General features: G+C 49.6%; 1 protein-coding gene and 1 non-coding gene across 3 annotated transcripts in view; one reads left to right on the top strand and one right to left on the bottom strand.

Annotated features, from left to right (window-relative positions):
• The window catches only part of SUGP1 (SURP and G-patch domain containing 1), a 37,800-nt gene extending 24,882 nt beyond the window's left edge, over positions 1-12,918 (top strand). For both annotated transcript variants that reach the window (XM_038772563.1, XM_038772564.1), the window contains 6 exons: positions 7,158-7,264; positions 7,798-7,975; positions 8,205-8,311; positions 11,166-11,311; positions 12,047-12,176; positions 12,723-12,918. In XM_038772563.1, coding sequence (XP_038628491.1) covers positions 7,158-7,264; positions 7,798-7,975; positions 8,205-8,311; positions 11,166-11,311; positions 12,047-12,176; positions 12,723-12,749 — 695 coding nt within the window. In that variant the 3' untranslated portion in view covers positions 12,750-12,918. The remainder of the gene's footprint in view (positions 1-7,157; positions 7,265-7,797; positions 7,976-8,204; positions 8,312-11,165; positions 11,312-12,046; positions 12,177-12,722) is intronic.
• Positions 9,790-9,927, bottom strand: LOC119920169. The gene has a single exon (XR_005447933.1). It is a non-coding gene; the product is annotated as a small nucleolar RNA SNORA7 (small nucleolar RNA).
• Positions 12,919-16,345: the final 3,427 nt, after the last annotated feature.

Raw genomic sequence — 16,345 nt, 5'->3', positions numbered from 1 at the left:
GGCTAGTGCAGTAGTCCAGACGGGATAGGATGAGAGCTTGAATGAGCAGGGTAGCGGTTTGGATGGAGAGGAAAGGGCGGATCTTGGCAATACTGCGGAGCTGAGACCGGCAGGTTTTGGTGACGGCTTGGATGTGAGGGGTGAATGAGAGAGCGGAGTCGAGGATGACACCAAGGTTGCGGGCTTGTGAGACGGGAAGGATGGTAGTGCCGTCAACAGAGATGGGAAAGTCAGGGAGAGGACAAGGTTTGGGAGGGAAGACAAGGAGCTCAGTCTTCGACATGTTGAGCTTTAGGTGGCGGGCGGACATCCAGATGGAGATGTCCTGAAGGCAGGAGGAGATGCGAGCCTGGAGGGAGGGGGAGAGAGCAGGGGCAGGGATGTAGATCTGGGTGTCATCAGCGTAGAGATGATAGTTGAAGCCGTGGGAGCGAATGAGGTCACCAAGGGAGTGAGTGTAGATCGAGAACAGAAGGGGACCAAGCACTGAACCTTGGGGAACCCCCACAGTAAGGGGATGGGAGGGGGAGGAGGAGCCTGCAAAAGAGACTGAGAAAGAACGACCGGAGAGATAAGAGGAGAACCAGGAGAGGACGGAGTCTGTGAAGCCAAGGTCAGATAACGTGTTGAGGAGAAGGGGGTGGTCCACAGTGTCAAAGGCAGCTGAGAGGTCGAGGAGGATTAGGACAGAGTATGAGCCATTGGATTTGGCATGCAGAAGGTCATTGGTGACCTTTGAGAGCGCAGTTTCCGTGGAACGAAGGGGACGGAAGCCAGACTGGAGGGGGTTGAGGAGAGAGTTGGTGTTGAGGAATTTGAGGCAGCATGTGTAGATGACTCATTAAAGGAATTTGGAAAGGAATGGTAGGAGGGAGATGGGGCGATAACTAGAAGGTGAGGGGGGGTCAAGAGAGGGTTTTTTTAGGATGGGAGAGACATGGGCATGTTTGAAGGCAGAGGGGAAGGAACCAGTGGAGAGTGAGTGGTTGCAGATGGAAGTTAAGGAGGGGAGAAGGGATGGAGCGAGAGATATCATGAGATGAGAGGGAATGGGGTCAGAAGCACAGGTGGCTGGAGTAGCACTTGAGAGGAGGGAGGAGAGTTCCTCTGAGGATACCGCTGGGAAGGATGGGAGAGTAGCAGAGAGTGTTGAGAGCCGGGGGGTTGGAGAAAGGGGGGAAGAGACTTTGGGGAGGTCGGACCTGATGGATTCAATTTTGTTAATGAAGTAGGAGGCCAGATCGTTGGGGGTGAGGGAAGGAGGAGGGGGAGGAACCGGGGGCCTGAGAAGGGAGTTGAATGTACGGAAGAGAGCAGCATGGCCTTGTGGCAAGAGCACGGGCTTGGGAGTCAGAGGTCGTGGGTTCTAATCCTGGCCTGCCACTTATCTGCTATGTGACCTTGGGCAAGTCACTTAACTTCTCGGTACCTCAGTTACCTCATCTGTAAAATGGGGATTGAGACTGTGAGCCACACATGGGACAAGCTGATTACTTTGTATCTTCCCCAGCGCTTGCTTAGAACTGTGCTTGCCACACAGTAAGCGCTTAACAAATACCATAATTATTGTTATGTGCTTTTTTTTCATTAACCAGGTGGCATGCTAGCTTCATTTGCTCTTTCCTTTCATAGGGCACTGTGTCAAATAAGTAGAGTAGAGGGCAAACAGTCTATGTTCATTCCTGAGATCCCATCATAACTATATTAATGCTCACACTGGGGAGGCAGGAAGGATTTGAGTGTTCTTTTGTTCCACCCCTCCCATTGATGGGGCTGAAGTAACCCTCCCAAGTCAACGTTTCAAACCCAACAGCTGAGAAGCTTGCCAAATTACATTTTCGGGCCTCCCTCCAGGCAGTAGCCTTTTTTTTTTTTACCCCCTCCTTACTCCGTCTTGAGTTGAGTCGATTTGGAAACCAACATAATTAGTGTGGGCTCACCGTTCTTTTTCCTGGGTTCAGGGAAAGTCAGTAGTAATAGTGCTAAACTGTAAACCCAACTGTTGTGCTGAGAGTCATCTGGATCAGTGAAAACCCAACTCTGAATAAAGGCATCCAGTTTTGTCTGAGACTTGAGGAGGTGAACTCAAAATGCATCTGTTGACTCAAAATGGTGGCCCAATTTCTCATTCCTCTTTCCATCCCTGCAGTGATTCCCATTCTTTCCCATTCCCTTTTTGTAAGGTTTCTCTAGGCTTATAGATAAGGGAAAACTTGCTGTAGTGCCGCATCAGATCCCTTCAACGCTTTGGAGGTGCCATTAACCAATCTACCCAGAAGCTCCCTTATATGAATATGTTTCCTCAAGTAGAAACATCTCACCCCGCCACCCCCATAATCCTGAATCCTCAGTGTTTGTGGAGCATAACTTAATCCCCAACCCCCAGATGATCTAAACTGATTTCAGCCTAGATTTCAGCCCATTTCTAGGCCAGTTTAATCTCCTTCCCCTCCCCCTCCCAAACACACACTTCAGCAGGTTAACTTTTCTTCATGTTTGGCGGTCAGTAGCCCAGACAAGGTCAAATTTCACTCTGACAGTCCCCACCAGCAATCCTTGCCAATGTCAATTGTGCTTTCCGTGTTTGCGGTGGCCCTACCCCTCGGCAGACCTTGCTTTGTGGTGGCTCCCCCGGCAGCCTCCTTTAGGCTGAAAAAGGATTAGAATGGGATCACTCAGAAGCTGTACTCCACCCCTCCGTAAGCTTTTCAGGGAGGCCCTGCCTCATGGTTACTCGATCCTCTCTGAAGAGCAAGAGACCTAAACCCGGAAACTGTTCTTGTTCTGCTCCACCACGCTCACCAAAGGGATACCGGGAACAACGTTTTGCCGGCTCCGGCTGTTCCCTGCTCTAATGATTTAAGCTTAAAAGTCAACAGTCCATCTCTGTTTCATGTTCCAGTTGGAGGGTGGATATTCAGGAATTAAGGAAGCTGGTTCCCACTCTTGATGCACTTGGCCACAGCGGGAGCCTTGAACGCCTACGTTTAGGAGCTGTTAGGATGCTGGAGGAGAATGGCGAAGTCACTAGGAGCCTATTAAGATGCTCTTCACAGCACTTGATGTCCCAGTTGACGGATCTTGCTATTATAAAGCTTCATAATTAATGGAGCATCACTGGCGTCATCCTGGTTCCGCATTGAAAATGGAGGCAGCCCCAGGAAAACCACTTCTCTTCCCTCTCCCCACCTCTTCTGTTGGGGGGGAAACGAATGACTTTTTTTTTTGCAGGCCGGGTTATTGGGAGTGGGGTTTCTCTTACCATTTTGAAGCATTCTGATTGATTGGGATGCAGAGAACTCCATTCCCCAAGGGCTGGGCCAGAGATTGGAAAAAGCCAATTCTGACATCTGAGGTGAATGGAATGGGGAAAAAAAAATCCCATCTCAAGGGTATCCTAAGAGTATCTTATGGTCTAAGGTGCCCTCTCCAGAAGTTGAAAGGGGCAAGGTTTCACAGGTCTCCTTCTTGGGTAGGTAGAAGGCTGGGAAACACATTGGAACTGAGAACCTTGGGTTTCACTGTCTTCTCCTCCTCCTTTTGTTCCATTTATTTACTGGAGTCATTGTAGCCCTCAATTGAGCCCTCTAGAAAACTGTCCAGCTTCTCTGAGATTTTGCCCTATTCACGTCTACCTCTTGTATTTGCGAAGCATCAGATATTTGACGGCGTTGTGCGACTTGCCAATTTTGCTCTCACTTCAGTGGCTTCCTGATATTTGGGCAGCTCTGGTTTCTGGTGGAGGACAAGAAATAGAAAGCCATGCTTTCTATTTGAAAGGATGTGTGCCCACCCACTGTGGCTTTCATATTGCCTGGCAGTTAGCCACCCCCCTGCTCTCCTTGGGCAAGTAACAGTTGGGCCAAGGTTTCGTTGATTTTTGCCTACTCAGGTTTTCTCCTAGGAGAGGGCAGGTCAGGAAATGATTTTTTTCAAGGCAGGTAAAAATTTTTGTGTACAAAGATATCTAAAACAGACATAGAACAAATAGTGGCCTGTGAAACAACCCTTCAGGCTTCCATCAGTCAGTCAGTACCAGTATCCCTCAATCCTGATTAATGTGATCATCCGCTTCCTCCACTTGTGCTGCTGAGCGCTCTTGGTGGAAATCCTGGAACCAGGCCCGTTTCTGCCACTTCACATTGACCCTCACTTCCTATGCCTTCCCCCTCTTCCTCTCAGCAATATTGGTTCTTCTCCTTCGACTCCCACGTCCACTGCCCTCGCCAATGATTCCAGGCCTTTAGCCCCTTCCTGAAGGCCCCAGCGCTCCCACCACCCCACTGTCTTGCCCTGATGACTGCCAGCTACTTTGTGGACAAAAGCATGTGCATCCACTCTTTTCCCTCCCTGACTGATGGCTTTAACCACTCACTGTCTGGTGGCATCTTCCTCTCTACTTCAAATATGCTTTTGTCTTCCCCACAGTACAAAAGATTTTTCTGGACCCCTTGCATCCTCCTTCTGTCACTACCTTCCTGCTCCCATTCCTGGCCAAGCTCAAACAGGCTTTCTTATTTTTTAATTGTATTTAAGCACTTATGTGCCAAGCACTGTTCTAATTGCTGGGATGGATAGATATATGCAGACTCAAGACACAGTCCCTGTCCCACCTGGGCCTCATACTCTGAGGAGGAAGAACAGGTACTGAAACCCTATTTTACAGTTGAGGAAATGGAGACACAGAGAAGTGACTTGCCCATCGTCACCCAGCAGGCAAGGGGCAGAGCTGGGATTAGAACCCAGATCCTCTGACTCCCAGGCCTGTGCTCTTTCCACTAGGCCACACTGTTTCCCTTACCCCCTTCAGTTTGGTTTCTGCCTTCTTCACTCAGACTACTCTCTTCAAGATCACCCTAAAGCAGAAACTCCTGACTTTAAACAGACTCACTCAGCTCTCTCCCTACTTATCCACTCTCTCTTCTCCCACTAAACTCTAGTTTGTACACTCTGTACCTCCCAAGCCGATCTTCTCACACCTGCTTCGCTATTGACTTTCCCCCCCGACCCTTCACTCACACCTTTCCTCCTGCCTGGAACCCCCTCCCCCTTCAAGTCAGCTAGGTGCCACTATACCATCTTCAGAGCCCTCTGAAATCCCACCTTCCCCAATCGGTCTTCCTTCACCTTTAGGTCATATGCTCCCGACTATTACCTCAGCACTTTTGCTCCAGCCACCTCCACACTTAATGCGCTCAACTCCACATCGGCTTCTGTTTTGTACTATGTAAGCACTTCCTCATCCACATCTCCATATTTCCGTTCCCTTTTTCCACTTATCTGTCATTATTTGGTGTCCGTCTTTCTCCTACAGGGCAGGGGTTGTGTCTCCTAGCAGTAGGTGCTCAATAAATACCATTGCTCAATCGATTAGTTGGGGAGGGAAGCTGCCACACTGCCAACCCCACTCTCCACTGTCCTCCACCCTTGCCTCCCCTCAGCTCCTTCCTGCCGACCCATCGAAACGTCTAGCAGCCGGGTTACCGTCTGGCAACCCTGTCGCCCTCAGGTGATATGTGGAGATTCATCGTTGTGCGGGCAACCTAGAACCTTCCAAGTCCTCCCAGTCTCTCCCCGCACCTCCCCCTTCCAACTTCAGGCCCTTTCTCCCTGCCTCCTTTCCCAGAAATTGGTACCAAGGTTAATCTTCCTAACTTCAGCCCCGACTCTGGAATTCAGGCAACTTGTGAGATGGTGATGGCCACAAGGCTTCAGATAAATAGTTGCAGGACCTAAATAGGTTGGTGCATTTTTCATAATGCTAATCAGAAAGTAAGGACTACTTGCCTGGTTAACTTTCCCAGCTTTGGTGACGCTTCCTTCTCTTGCTCTCATTCTTGAACCTGTGCCGGCATATGTAAAACGTTTGGTTCATAATGCTGCACCTTTCTAAAACCCTGGGCTGGCTTTTAAGATAATGGCCCAATAGCTTTGAAAAGAGGGCTCAGATCCCCGAGGATTTTTTTGTGGAACGGCGAACCCATTCGCTTAACCCACTTTCAGACAGGTTTTTCCTTTCTCGTTTTTGACCGTGTTCATTTTCAAGTGGCCTGGAATGAGGCATGGTTATTATACAGCACAGATGTCACAGTTACTGCATCTCCAAATTGAACAAAGTGCTTCCATCCTAAACAGAGCTTACCAGTAAATGCCAAATTAAATGCCAGCTCCTTAGAGAGAGAGTGTGAGCTCTCCCTTGAAGGTAGCTAATGGAAGTTTTATGCTCAAGAGGTGGTAGGTTCAAACAAACAAAGGGAAAAATTTTTTCACCCAGCAGGGAGTAAGCATGTGGAATTTGTTACTGTGGAAGGTTGTGCAGGCAGAAAATATCAGTAGGCTCAAGCGAGTTTGAGATAAATTCATGAGTAAGCAGTTTCTAGAGAGAAAGTTAGGGATGTAAAGGTGCTAAATAACTCATTCTAACCTTGAGGATGTGGGTCTGGGAGGGCAATCGCCCCGGGGCTCCTCCAGGCATCCCATTGCCTTGGAGATGGTGCTGGGGCAGAGGGACCATTGGTCTAACTCCTGATGGGGTGATTACTGCTCAGTGGAAAGAGTTCAGGCTTTGGAGTCAGCAGTCATGGCTTCAAATCCCGGCTCTGCCAATTGTCAGCTGTGTGACTTTGGGCAAGTCACTTAACTTCTCTGGGCCTCAGTTACCTCATCTGTAAAATGGGAATTAAGACTGTGAGCCCCCCGTGGGACAACCTGATCACCTTGTAACCTCCCCAGCGCTTAGAACAGTGCTTTGTACATAGTGCTTAATAAATGCCATCATTATTATTATTATTATTACTGCGCTTTTAAATGTCCAGTGGTAGAAATTTAGTCACTGAAGAAAACAATGTAAAATGGTGTTCTTTCAGCTGAGGGAGGTTTCTGAAGACCCTTACTTCCCTCCTTCACTCTTTCCCCTACCCCTGTGGATCCTTTCCCCTTCCCCTCCCCTTTCCCTTCCCCTCTCTTCCCCCTCCCCTCGGCTGTAAGCTTCTGGCGCAAGGGATCAGGGTGGGTCAAAGTGGGTGGGTGGGAGAGAACAGAGGGAGAACATCTTGGTGGAGATGATGGATTTAAACGGCTCTGATCTCGGGATGAGCTTTTGCTGCCTTGAAGATGAAACCGACGCCTTTTTGAATGTCTCAATGTTTGCTCTATAGTTCAGGATCTCAAAGGGCTCGGGTATGAGAAGGGGAAGCCTGTCGGCTTAGTGGGAGTAACAGAACTCTCCGATGCTCAAAAGAAACAGCTGAAAGAGCAGCAGGAGGTAAGGCTGGGAAACAACTACTGGCATTATTTCTTCCTCCTCTCTTCCCAACATGGGGTTGGTGGTGGGCAGAGCCAGGTTTGGAATCAGGTTTGGACTTAGAGAGTCCCAGTTGAGGAATCTGGGGGAAGGAGGGGGTAGACAAATCACCGTTGGCCTTTCCGCCCTCATTTCCTTGACGGACTGCGGTTCCCAGGGAGCACCTCAGTTGGAAGCTAAGAATTGAAGCTGGCCCCCAGAAATGGTGGCTTCTCTGTGTCAATTTCCCCGCCTTTACTGTGGAATTTCCAGCATTGGCTTTCTTTTCCGTAAGGCTTTCACACCCGTTGTCTCGGTTCGCCTGACATTCTTGGGAGAGGTAGGGTGGTGCAGGGGTCTTCCTTCCTATTTTTCAGGCCAGGAAAGGGAGAGCCAGTGAGGTAAGGGACTCACCCAGGGTCCCACAGCTGGTGCTCAAACCTGGCTCTCTTGCCTCTCGGGCCCTTTTTCACCTGGACCCTTGGTGGGACCAACGGCCTCCCTCTGCCTTCCAGATGCAGCAGATGTACGACATGATCATGAAGCACAAGCGGGCCATGCAAGACATGCAGCTCATGTGGGAGAAGGCGATCCAGCAACACCAGCACGACTATGACAGCGACGAGGAGGTGGACAATGAGCTGGGGACGTGGGAGCACCAACTCCGGCGCATGGAGATGGACAAGACACGAGGTCAGTCTAGGTCAGGCAGCTGGAGGACTTGGCAGGCGGCGGTGGGCGGCGGCCCTTGCTGTTTTGGGGGAGCTAGCTTGGATCAGAACATCAGGGAACCCCGGCTGATTAAGGGTTACCCCAGGGAAACGAATGGGACTGTGGTAGCCTCAGAGCTGGGCTGAGCAGGTGCCTCAAGGGGGCTTCTCCCAGTTGGGTCCTTACGCCTTCTTTCCGTGCCCCCGGACAGAGTGGGCTGAGCAGCTGACAAAAATGGGCCGAGGGAAGCACTTCATTGGCGACTTCCTGCCCCCTGATGAGCTGGAGAAGTTCATGGAGACTTTCAAGGCATTAAAGGTAACAGGGGGCTAAGTAGAGGATCTGACTCATGGCGCCTCCTGGCAGGAAGCTGAGCTCCGGTTGAGATCATCTGTACATCTCACCTGAGCTTCGTCCCCAGCCAGGCTTGGACGGCTCCCGGTCCCATCAGCTGGGCCAGAGAAGGGCTCGGCCCTATTTAGCATTTGGGAAAAGAGCCAGTGCCCCGGGTTGCGCTGGGACAGAGGACTCTTGAAGAGCAAATTCAGGTCTTTTAAAAGACTATCCGAGTGTCAGTCAGTCAGTCGTTATTTATTGAGCGCCTGCTATGTGCAGAGCACTCTACCAAGCACTTGGGAGAGTACAGTATAACATATAACAGACACATTCTCTGCCGGCAACAAGCTTACAGTCATACATTCATTCGATTCATTCATTCAATCGTATTTGAGCGCTTATTGCCTGCAGAGCACTGTACTAAGCGCTTGGGAGAGTATAATACAGCAATAGAAACATTCCCTGCCCACAACGAGCTTACAGTCTGGGGGTGGGGAGACGGACATTAATATAAGTAAATAAATTACAGATAGGTACATAAGTGCCATGGGGCTGTGTTGGGGGAAGAGCAAAGGGAGCAAATCAGGGTGACACAAAAGGGAGAAGAGGAAAAGTGGGGTTTAGTCAGGGAAGTCCTGGAGGAGATGGGTTTTCAATAAGGCTTTGAAGAGGGGGAAGAGTGATTGTCAGATATGAAGAGAGGGCGTTTCAGGACGTGGACGAGAGGTCAGCGGCAAGATAGACAAGATCGAGGTATAGTGATAAGGTTAGCATTAGAGGAGCAAAGTGTGCGGGCTGGGTTGTAGTAGAGTAGCGAAGCGAGGTAGGAAGGGGCAAGGTGACAGAGCTTCAAAGCTGATGGTCAGGAGTTTCTGTTTGATGCAGAGGTGGATGGGCAACCACTGGAGGTTTTTCAGGAGTGGGGAAACATAGCCTGAACATTTTTGTAGAAAAATGATCTGGGCAGCAGAGTGAAGTGGGGAGTGGAGTGGGGAGAGACGGTTTGCAGGGAGGTCAGCAAGGAGGCCGATACAGCAATCAAGGTGGGATAGGGTAAGTGCTTGGACTAATGTGGTAGCAGTTTGGAGTGGATGGAGGGAGAGTGGCTCTCAAAGACTTGCTGCATCAAAAACACCTTTTGATCGTGAGTCCCCAGCTGGGCTGATACTTGGGAGAAGAACAATCATTGTGGCGGTATTTGTTAAGTACTTAAAATGAACTAAGCGATGGGGTCTTGCCTTATGCTGCCGAGTCATCTCTGATCCATAGCGACACCATGGGCACATCTCTCCCAGAACGCCTCACCTCCATCTGCAATCATTCTGGTAATGTATCCAAAGAATTTTCTTGGTAAAAATAAGGAAGTGGTGTACCATTGCCTCCTTCCGCACAGTAAACTCAAGTCTCCACCCTTGACTCTCTCCCATGCTGCTGCTGCTGCCCAGCATGGGTGAGTTTTGACTTGAAGCAGATTGCCTTCCACTCGCTAGCTACTGCCCAAGCTAGGAATGGAATGGATCTGCCTCTGCTTGGCTCTCCCTCCCATAGCTGAGACTGGTAGAGTACTGGAAACTCTTAGGATACGACTCTGAGAGGGGTAAGTGATGGGGTAGGTACAAGAGAATCAGGTCGGAGTCTTAAATTGGAGAAGGCAAGGGGTATTTTAGCTCGGTTTCTACCCATCCTCAGTAATAATAATGGTATTTGTTAAGCACTTACTATTTGTCAGGCACTGTACTAAGCGCTGGGGTACATATAAGTAAATCAGTCTCAATCCCCATTTTGCAGATGAAGTAACTGAGGCCCAGAGAAGTGGGCCTTTTTCCACCCTAGTGGAATCAGGTCTGAGGAATTATTGCCAATTAGATTTCCAAGTCCCACCCCCTGACAAGGTGACGAACACCCAGCCATCCCCTGTCCCTCATTAGCTCCCTGATTCTGGAGGGGAGGCTTTTTCCAAGGTCTCAGCTGCCATACGGTTGTGGGCAAGGTTTTCCTAGATCTTTTGTGGCCCCGGAATGGTCCCTGTAGGGAGTTGCAAAGTGGTATTTCAGTTGTGGTCACAGGAGCACAAGCCTCTAGGGATGCTTGGCACAAAGGGGAAACAAGGAGAGCAAGTCAGCTGTCATTCCCAGGTGGTGTCTTCTGAAAGGCCCCAGCCCCTGTGGCTCTCCTATTCCTGTCTCGTATTCTCTAGTCAGTTAGTCAGTTGTATTTATTGAGCACTTACTGTGTGCAGAGCACCATACTAAGCACTTGGGAGAGTACAATATAACACATATTCCCTGACCACAGTGAGCTTACAGTCTAGGGGGGGAGACTGACATTAATAGAAATAAATTAGAGATATATATAAGTGCTGTGGGGCCCCAAAGCACTTACGTACATATCTAAATTTTATTTATCTGTATTGCTGTCTGTTTCCCCCACTCTAGACTGTGAGCTCATTGTGGGCAGGGCATGTCACTGTTTATTGTAGTATTGTACTTTCCCAAGCGCTTAGTACAGTGCTGTGCACACAGTAAGCTCTCAGTACGATTGAATGAATGAGTGAATGGTGGGCAGGGGGGTGAATAAAAGGAGCAGGTCAGGGCAACACAGAAGGGAGTGGCAGAATTCTCTATCACTCCCCCTGTCTGTTTGTTCATAGTGTCTGCCAACCCCCACCCAGCTAGACTGTAGGAAGTGGAGGGCAGGGGTCATGTCTTCTACCTTTATCTTGTGCTTCCCAAGCTCACAATGCAGTGCTCTGCGACACAGGAAAGGGCTTAGTAGGTGCTATTGAGGAAGAGGGTGGTGACCCCAGGTAACCAATGACCCCACTCACCCCCCGCAGGAGGGCCGCGAGCCAGATTACTCGGAGTACAAAGAATTCAAGCTGACGGTGGAAAACATTGGCTACCAGATGTTGGTGAAGATGGGCTGGAAGGAGGGCGATGGGCTTGGTTCGGACGGGCAAGGAATCAAAAACCCGGTCAACAAGTAAGGAAACGGCTTTGGCCTGCCCCTCCCGGTGTTCATCCCTCTCTCTTTATTGGGCCTAAGCTGCTTTTTTCCGTCACCCCCTTCCTCCTCTCCCCAATCCCCGAACCGTATTTTATAAGGAGCAGAAGTGAATCCATTCACACTTGCGATATGAATGGAGGAGGAGGAAGGGAGTGATCCGGTGCCAAGCCGCGTGTTTGTCTAAGTGCGGCAGGGTTGATTTCAGACCCCAATTCCCACTTGCCCCTTCCCCCGGCTTCTCTGGATTCCTTGTGCGTGCCACATTGTCTCTGCAGCGGGGCCGCTGCCGTGCCCTGTGGAGAAGGCTCTTGCCTCCAGGTGGTGCTGCTAGAGCTGCCTTGGGGAGCCACCTCCCTCCCTTTTCCAGGCAGCTGAGCTCTCCCAGGGAATTTCCCTGGCAGCCTCACCCACCCCCCGCGATCCCCGGTCCCTCCCTCTGCCCCCTGGACCTCTGTCAGGTAGGTGTTGGCAGCGGGGTTCTAAGCTGTCATTGGCTGTGGAGCGGGACTCAAGAACAGTGCAGCCACGGGGAGCCCCCCAAAGTGGAAGCCAGCCTCAGGGGGTGCCCCAACTCCCTGAGACAGAGCAAGGGAAAGGACCAGTCCTTCTCTCCCTCCCGTTCCGGGGCTCTGTTCGGCCCCGAGCTGGGCTCCTTAGGAGGATCGCAGGCCCGTCTGCCCTCTCTCATCCTGCCGGCGGGTTTCCCACCAGGGGCACCACTGCCGTGGATGGGGCCGGATTTGGGATTGACCGACCAGCTGAGCTCTGCAAGGAAGATGACGAGTACGAGGCGTTCCGGAAAAGGATGATGCTGGCCTACAGGTTCCGGCCTAACCCCTTGGTACGGTGACCCAGGGAGGGGGGAATAAACCTACCCCCACCCTTCTTCCAGTACATGCTTCATCTTCCAGATCACGGGCAGCCAGGAGATGTGTACATACCCTCCTGCCGGGGGAGATTTTCTTTTTGATTCTGCTTTTGTTTAGAGATTGGATTGAACAGCCAAGCGCCAATTACTACAAAATAGATGGGCAACTTGCCTCGCTGTTATTTTAATACAAAAACTCTCCCATTAGGTTTGAACTTGAACATGCCAAGTAGAAATACCGTACACAAAGAGAACCAGCATGTTTGATTTTTAAATGTGTTTTAGAGTAACCAAAGCCCACCCTACTGCCTTTTCCCATAGTGCTTCTGCGCGTCTCTCTCAGTGTTTTCAAGTGTGATTTTGCAAGGAGGCAGAAACAGATTTCAGTCTCCCCTCCCAAAAAGGAAATCTTTTTGTCATTTTTTTATCATTAATTGATAAAAATTGGCATTGGGTGCAACTAATTTGATTAGACCCATAAACTTAACACCTTTTTTTCTCTCTCTCTCTCTCCTCCAGAACAATCCAAGACGACCTTACTACTGAGTGATTTCAGAAAAAGTATTTTCAGTACAATTTTAATTTTACTGTGAAATGTAACAAAATTGCTTTATTTCTCTGCCTCCTCTGCCTCCTCCCCCCAACTCCTTTTTTGTCTCCCCCTCGGTTGATGCAAATACTATGAAATGTATTAAAGTTACAATACTGTCCTTCACCTAGAGTGGCGTCATATACCCAGAAGAGGTCGAGGCACTCAGCACACTTCCATGACAACGGCACTTTGATGAAGGCTACGATGGTGGTAGGGATAGAGGGCATGGTTGGAGTGGAAGTTGCTTTCTAAAGCACCTTTGCAACACAAAGAGGAGCACCGAAAGAAATCACGAGTATCTCCCGTTCCTCTCATTTTCTCTGCTTCCCAACTGGGAGTAAGTCCAAAGTGAAACAGTGTGGCCTAGTGGAAAGAGCACAGGCCTGGATGTCAGAGGACCTGGGGTTGAAGTCCGGCTCTACCGCTTGTCTGCTGTGTGATCCTGGGCAAGTCACTTCACTTCTGGGCCTCAGTTATCTCATCTCTAAAATGGGGATTCATTTATTCATTCAGTCGTATTTGAGTGCTTACTGTGGGCCGAGCACTGTACTAAGTGCTTGGAAAGTACAATTCAGCAACAGAGACAGACCCTGCCCAGCGATGGACTCATAGTCTAGAAGGGGGGAGACAGACATCAAAACAAGTAAACAGGCAGCAGTAGCATCAATATAAATAAATAGAATTAGAGATATATACACATCATTAATAAATAGAATAATAAACGTACATATATGCACAAGTTCTGTGGGGTGTGGAAGGGGGTAGAGCAGAGGTAGTGAGTCAGGGTGAAGGGGGGGAAAGGAGGAGCAGAATAATTGCCCCCTCCTATTTAAACTGTGAGCCTCTTGTGGGACAGGACCTGTACCCAACCTGATTATCTTATCTACCCCAGCGCTTGGGACAGTATCTGGTGCATAGGTAAGTGCTTAACAAATGCCATAAAAAAAATAATACCACATTAAAATGTGGTATTTATGTGCCAAGCACTCTACTAAACTTGGTGGTACGTACAAGATAGAGCAGACACGGTCCCTAACCCACAAGGGGCTAATAGTGAATTCTATTTATTGAGCACTTACTGTGTGCAAGAGCACTGTAGTAAGCGCTTGGGAGAGTACAATATAACTCACATTCCCTGCCCACTAATAGTCCAAGTACATGGGGGAACAGGGTATGATCGCCATTTTACAGATGGAAACTGGGACACTGAGAAGTGAAGTGATTTGTCCAAGGTTACATAGCAGGCAAACAGCAGAGCTGGGAAAAAACCCAACCCAGGCCAACTCCCAGGCCCAAGCTCTTTCCATTAGGCCATACTGATAATGGCCCTGAAAATGCCCCCTTGAGCTTTTAAATCCTCTGTAAATCTATAAATCTCAAAGCCCATGTGCCTCTCTGTCTTTTCTCTGGTTTGATCGGGACACTGATGGCTCCCGGGGAGATGTCATCAGTAGAATAGCTAGAGTATCTACCTAGTAAGAGTCCCTTGATCTGTTTCCTTCCCTCCCCTTCTCCTCCCACAAAGGAATCTTGACCCTTAGCGAGCAATTTACTTTTATTAGCCTTTTCTAACAATAGAGGAGGGTTAGTGGCTTTGGTTTTCCATTTAGATTGACGTGACTAGAGGGGAGCTGAGAGGACGAGCGAAAGTTAATCAATCAATCAATCAATCGTATTTATTGAGCGCTTACTATGTGCAGAGCTCTGTACTAAGCGCTTGGGAAGTACAAATTGGCAACACATATAAATGAGAGGAATCAGTGAGCACTTACTGTGTGTAGGGCACTGTACTGAGCACATGGGACAGTACAGTATAGCAGAGTTAGTAGACACATTCCCTACCCACTATGCCCCCCCCCCCCAACACACATGCACACATGGGTACCACCCATGCTCCAGAGAGCACTAGGCATAGCAGCTAATCAGCAGCTGGATTATAATCTTGAAGCATTGGGCAATAAAAGGAGGAAATTTGGCAGGGAGCAGAGATGGGGCTAGGCACCTCCCTGAGCTATTAAGATCTTGGTGCCACTGGAACTCCACGAGGAGCTGATTTCATCAATCCCACAGCCCTTTGTGCACCCGAAACCGTGCGGAGCAAAAGCCACTGTTCCGAGCACGTTTTCCCCCGCCCTTGTGCGTGCTGGGAGCCCGGACTTTGGCTAGGACAAACAGGGATGCTTTTCCAGCTTGGGCCTGGCCCCGAAGAAAACGCTCTAGCAAAATTTGGCTGTCGTTGGTTGGAAAGGAGGCTTTAAAATGATTGACTCCTGTGCCGCTGACTTCATTATCATCAATCATCAATTGTATTTATTGAGCGCTTACTATGTGCAGAGCACTGTACTAAGCGCTTGGGAAGTACAAATTGGCAACATATAGAGACAGTCCCTACCCAACATTGGGTAGGGGCCTAAATCTAAAGGGGATTTTAGGGTGGTCGGAGTTCCTTGCACAATTTCTTATTGGTGAGCAGGAAGTGCAAAACTAATAATAATAATGATGATAGTGTTTGTTAAGTGCTTACTATGTGCCAAGCCCTGTTCTAAGCGCTGGCGTAGATACAAGGTTATCAGGTTGTCCCACGTGTGGCTCACAGTCTTAATCTCCATTTTACAGATGAGGTAACTGAAGCACAGGGAAGTTAAGTGACTTTCCCAAAGTCACACAGTCGACAAGTGGCAGGGGCTGGATTAGAACCTATGACCTCTGACTCCCAAGCCCATGCTCTTTCCACTGTGCCACGCTTGTTAAGGGCCTGATGTCGTTGGTTGGGCTTCAGAGCAGAAGACTTCCCAAAACCTCCATCGCTGCAAGCTTCCCTCCCTGGAGCCACCAAGTCCCACTTTGATTGTTTTTTTGTCCCTTGGAGAATGGCACAGGGCAGATAGCAGAGTGGCCCATCGAAGCGGAGCCGCAACTAGGGAAGGTCGGCACCTGCCAGAAAGCAGAGGAGGCTGTGTGCCTGAAAGGACGGGCACAGCCATGTGCTGGTGAAATTCCTGGAGTTGTCCATGGAGAACGCGCCAGAGGAGATCGAACCTGGGACCCCTGGGCTCCGTTTCAAAGCTGAGCCTCCTGGGGCTTAGCCTGTCTAAGGGACAAAGGTCCCATCTCCTGGAAATGGAAGACAGGGCCCTCCTGGGCCATACCTGATGCCAGTCTCTCCATGTGGGAAGGGGAGGTGGAGAAGAGGTCGCGGGAGAACGGAACAGCTTTGCCAGCCTGATCGGAGTCCAGGTTTGGAAAACAGCTCAAGGTGTTGGAAAATTCCTTGTTGGCCTTGGAAGGATTTTTCACCCCCGCCATCCAGGAGGAGAGAAGCAAATTATATTCCCTTCGTCCCTTTGGAGAGGAAGAAGCAGATGCTTGTGGATGTTGCTGTGCCAACTAAGAGTCCCAGTTGTTGGGAAGAATATGATTTTCCAGGGTTTCATATCTGTCCGTTGGGTAGGGTGGGCTGGAGGAAATTAGAGGGGAAAAAAGCCCAGCAGATTATGCTGTTGGGAAGTGGTAATGGCACAAACAGGATTCTGGCCAAAACAGTTGTTTG

Source organism: Tachyglossus aculeatus, chromosome X1 (assembly GCF_015852505.1).
Source record: "Tachyglossus aculeatus isolate mTacAcu1 chromosome X1, mTacAcu1.pri, whole genome shotgun sequence".
Taxonomy (NCBI): domain Eukaryota; kingdom Metazoa; phylum Chordata; class Mammalia; order Monotremata; family Tachyglossidae; genus Tachyglossus; species Tachyglossus aculeatus.
The sequence above is the reverse complement of the archived record's forward strand: the minus strand, read 5'-3'. Positions and strand labels throughout refer to the sequence as shown.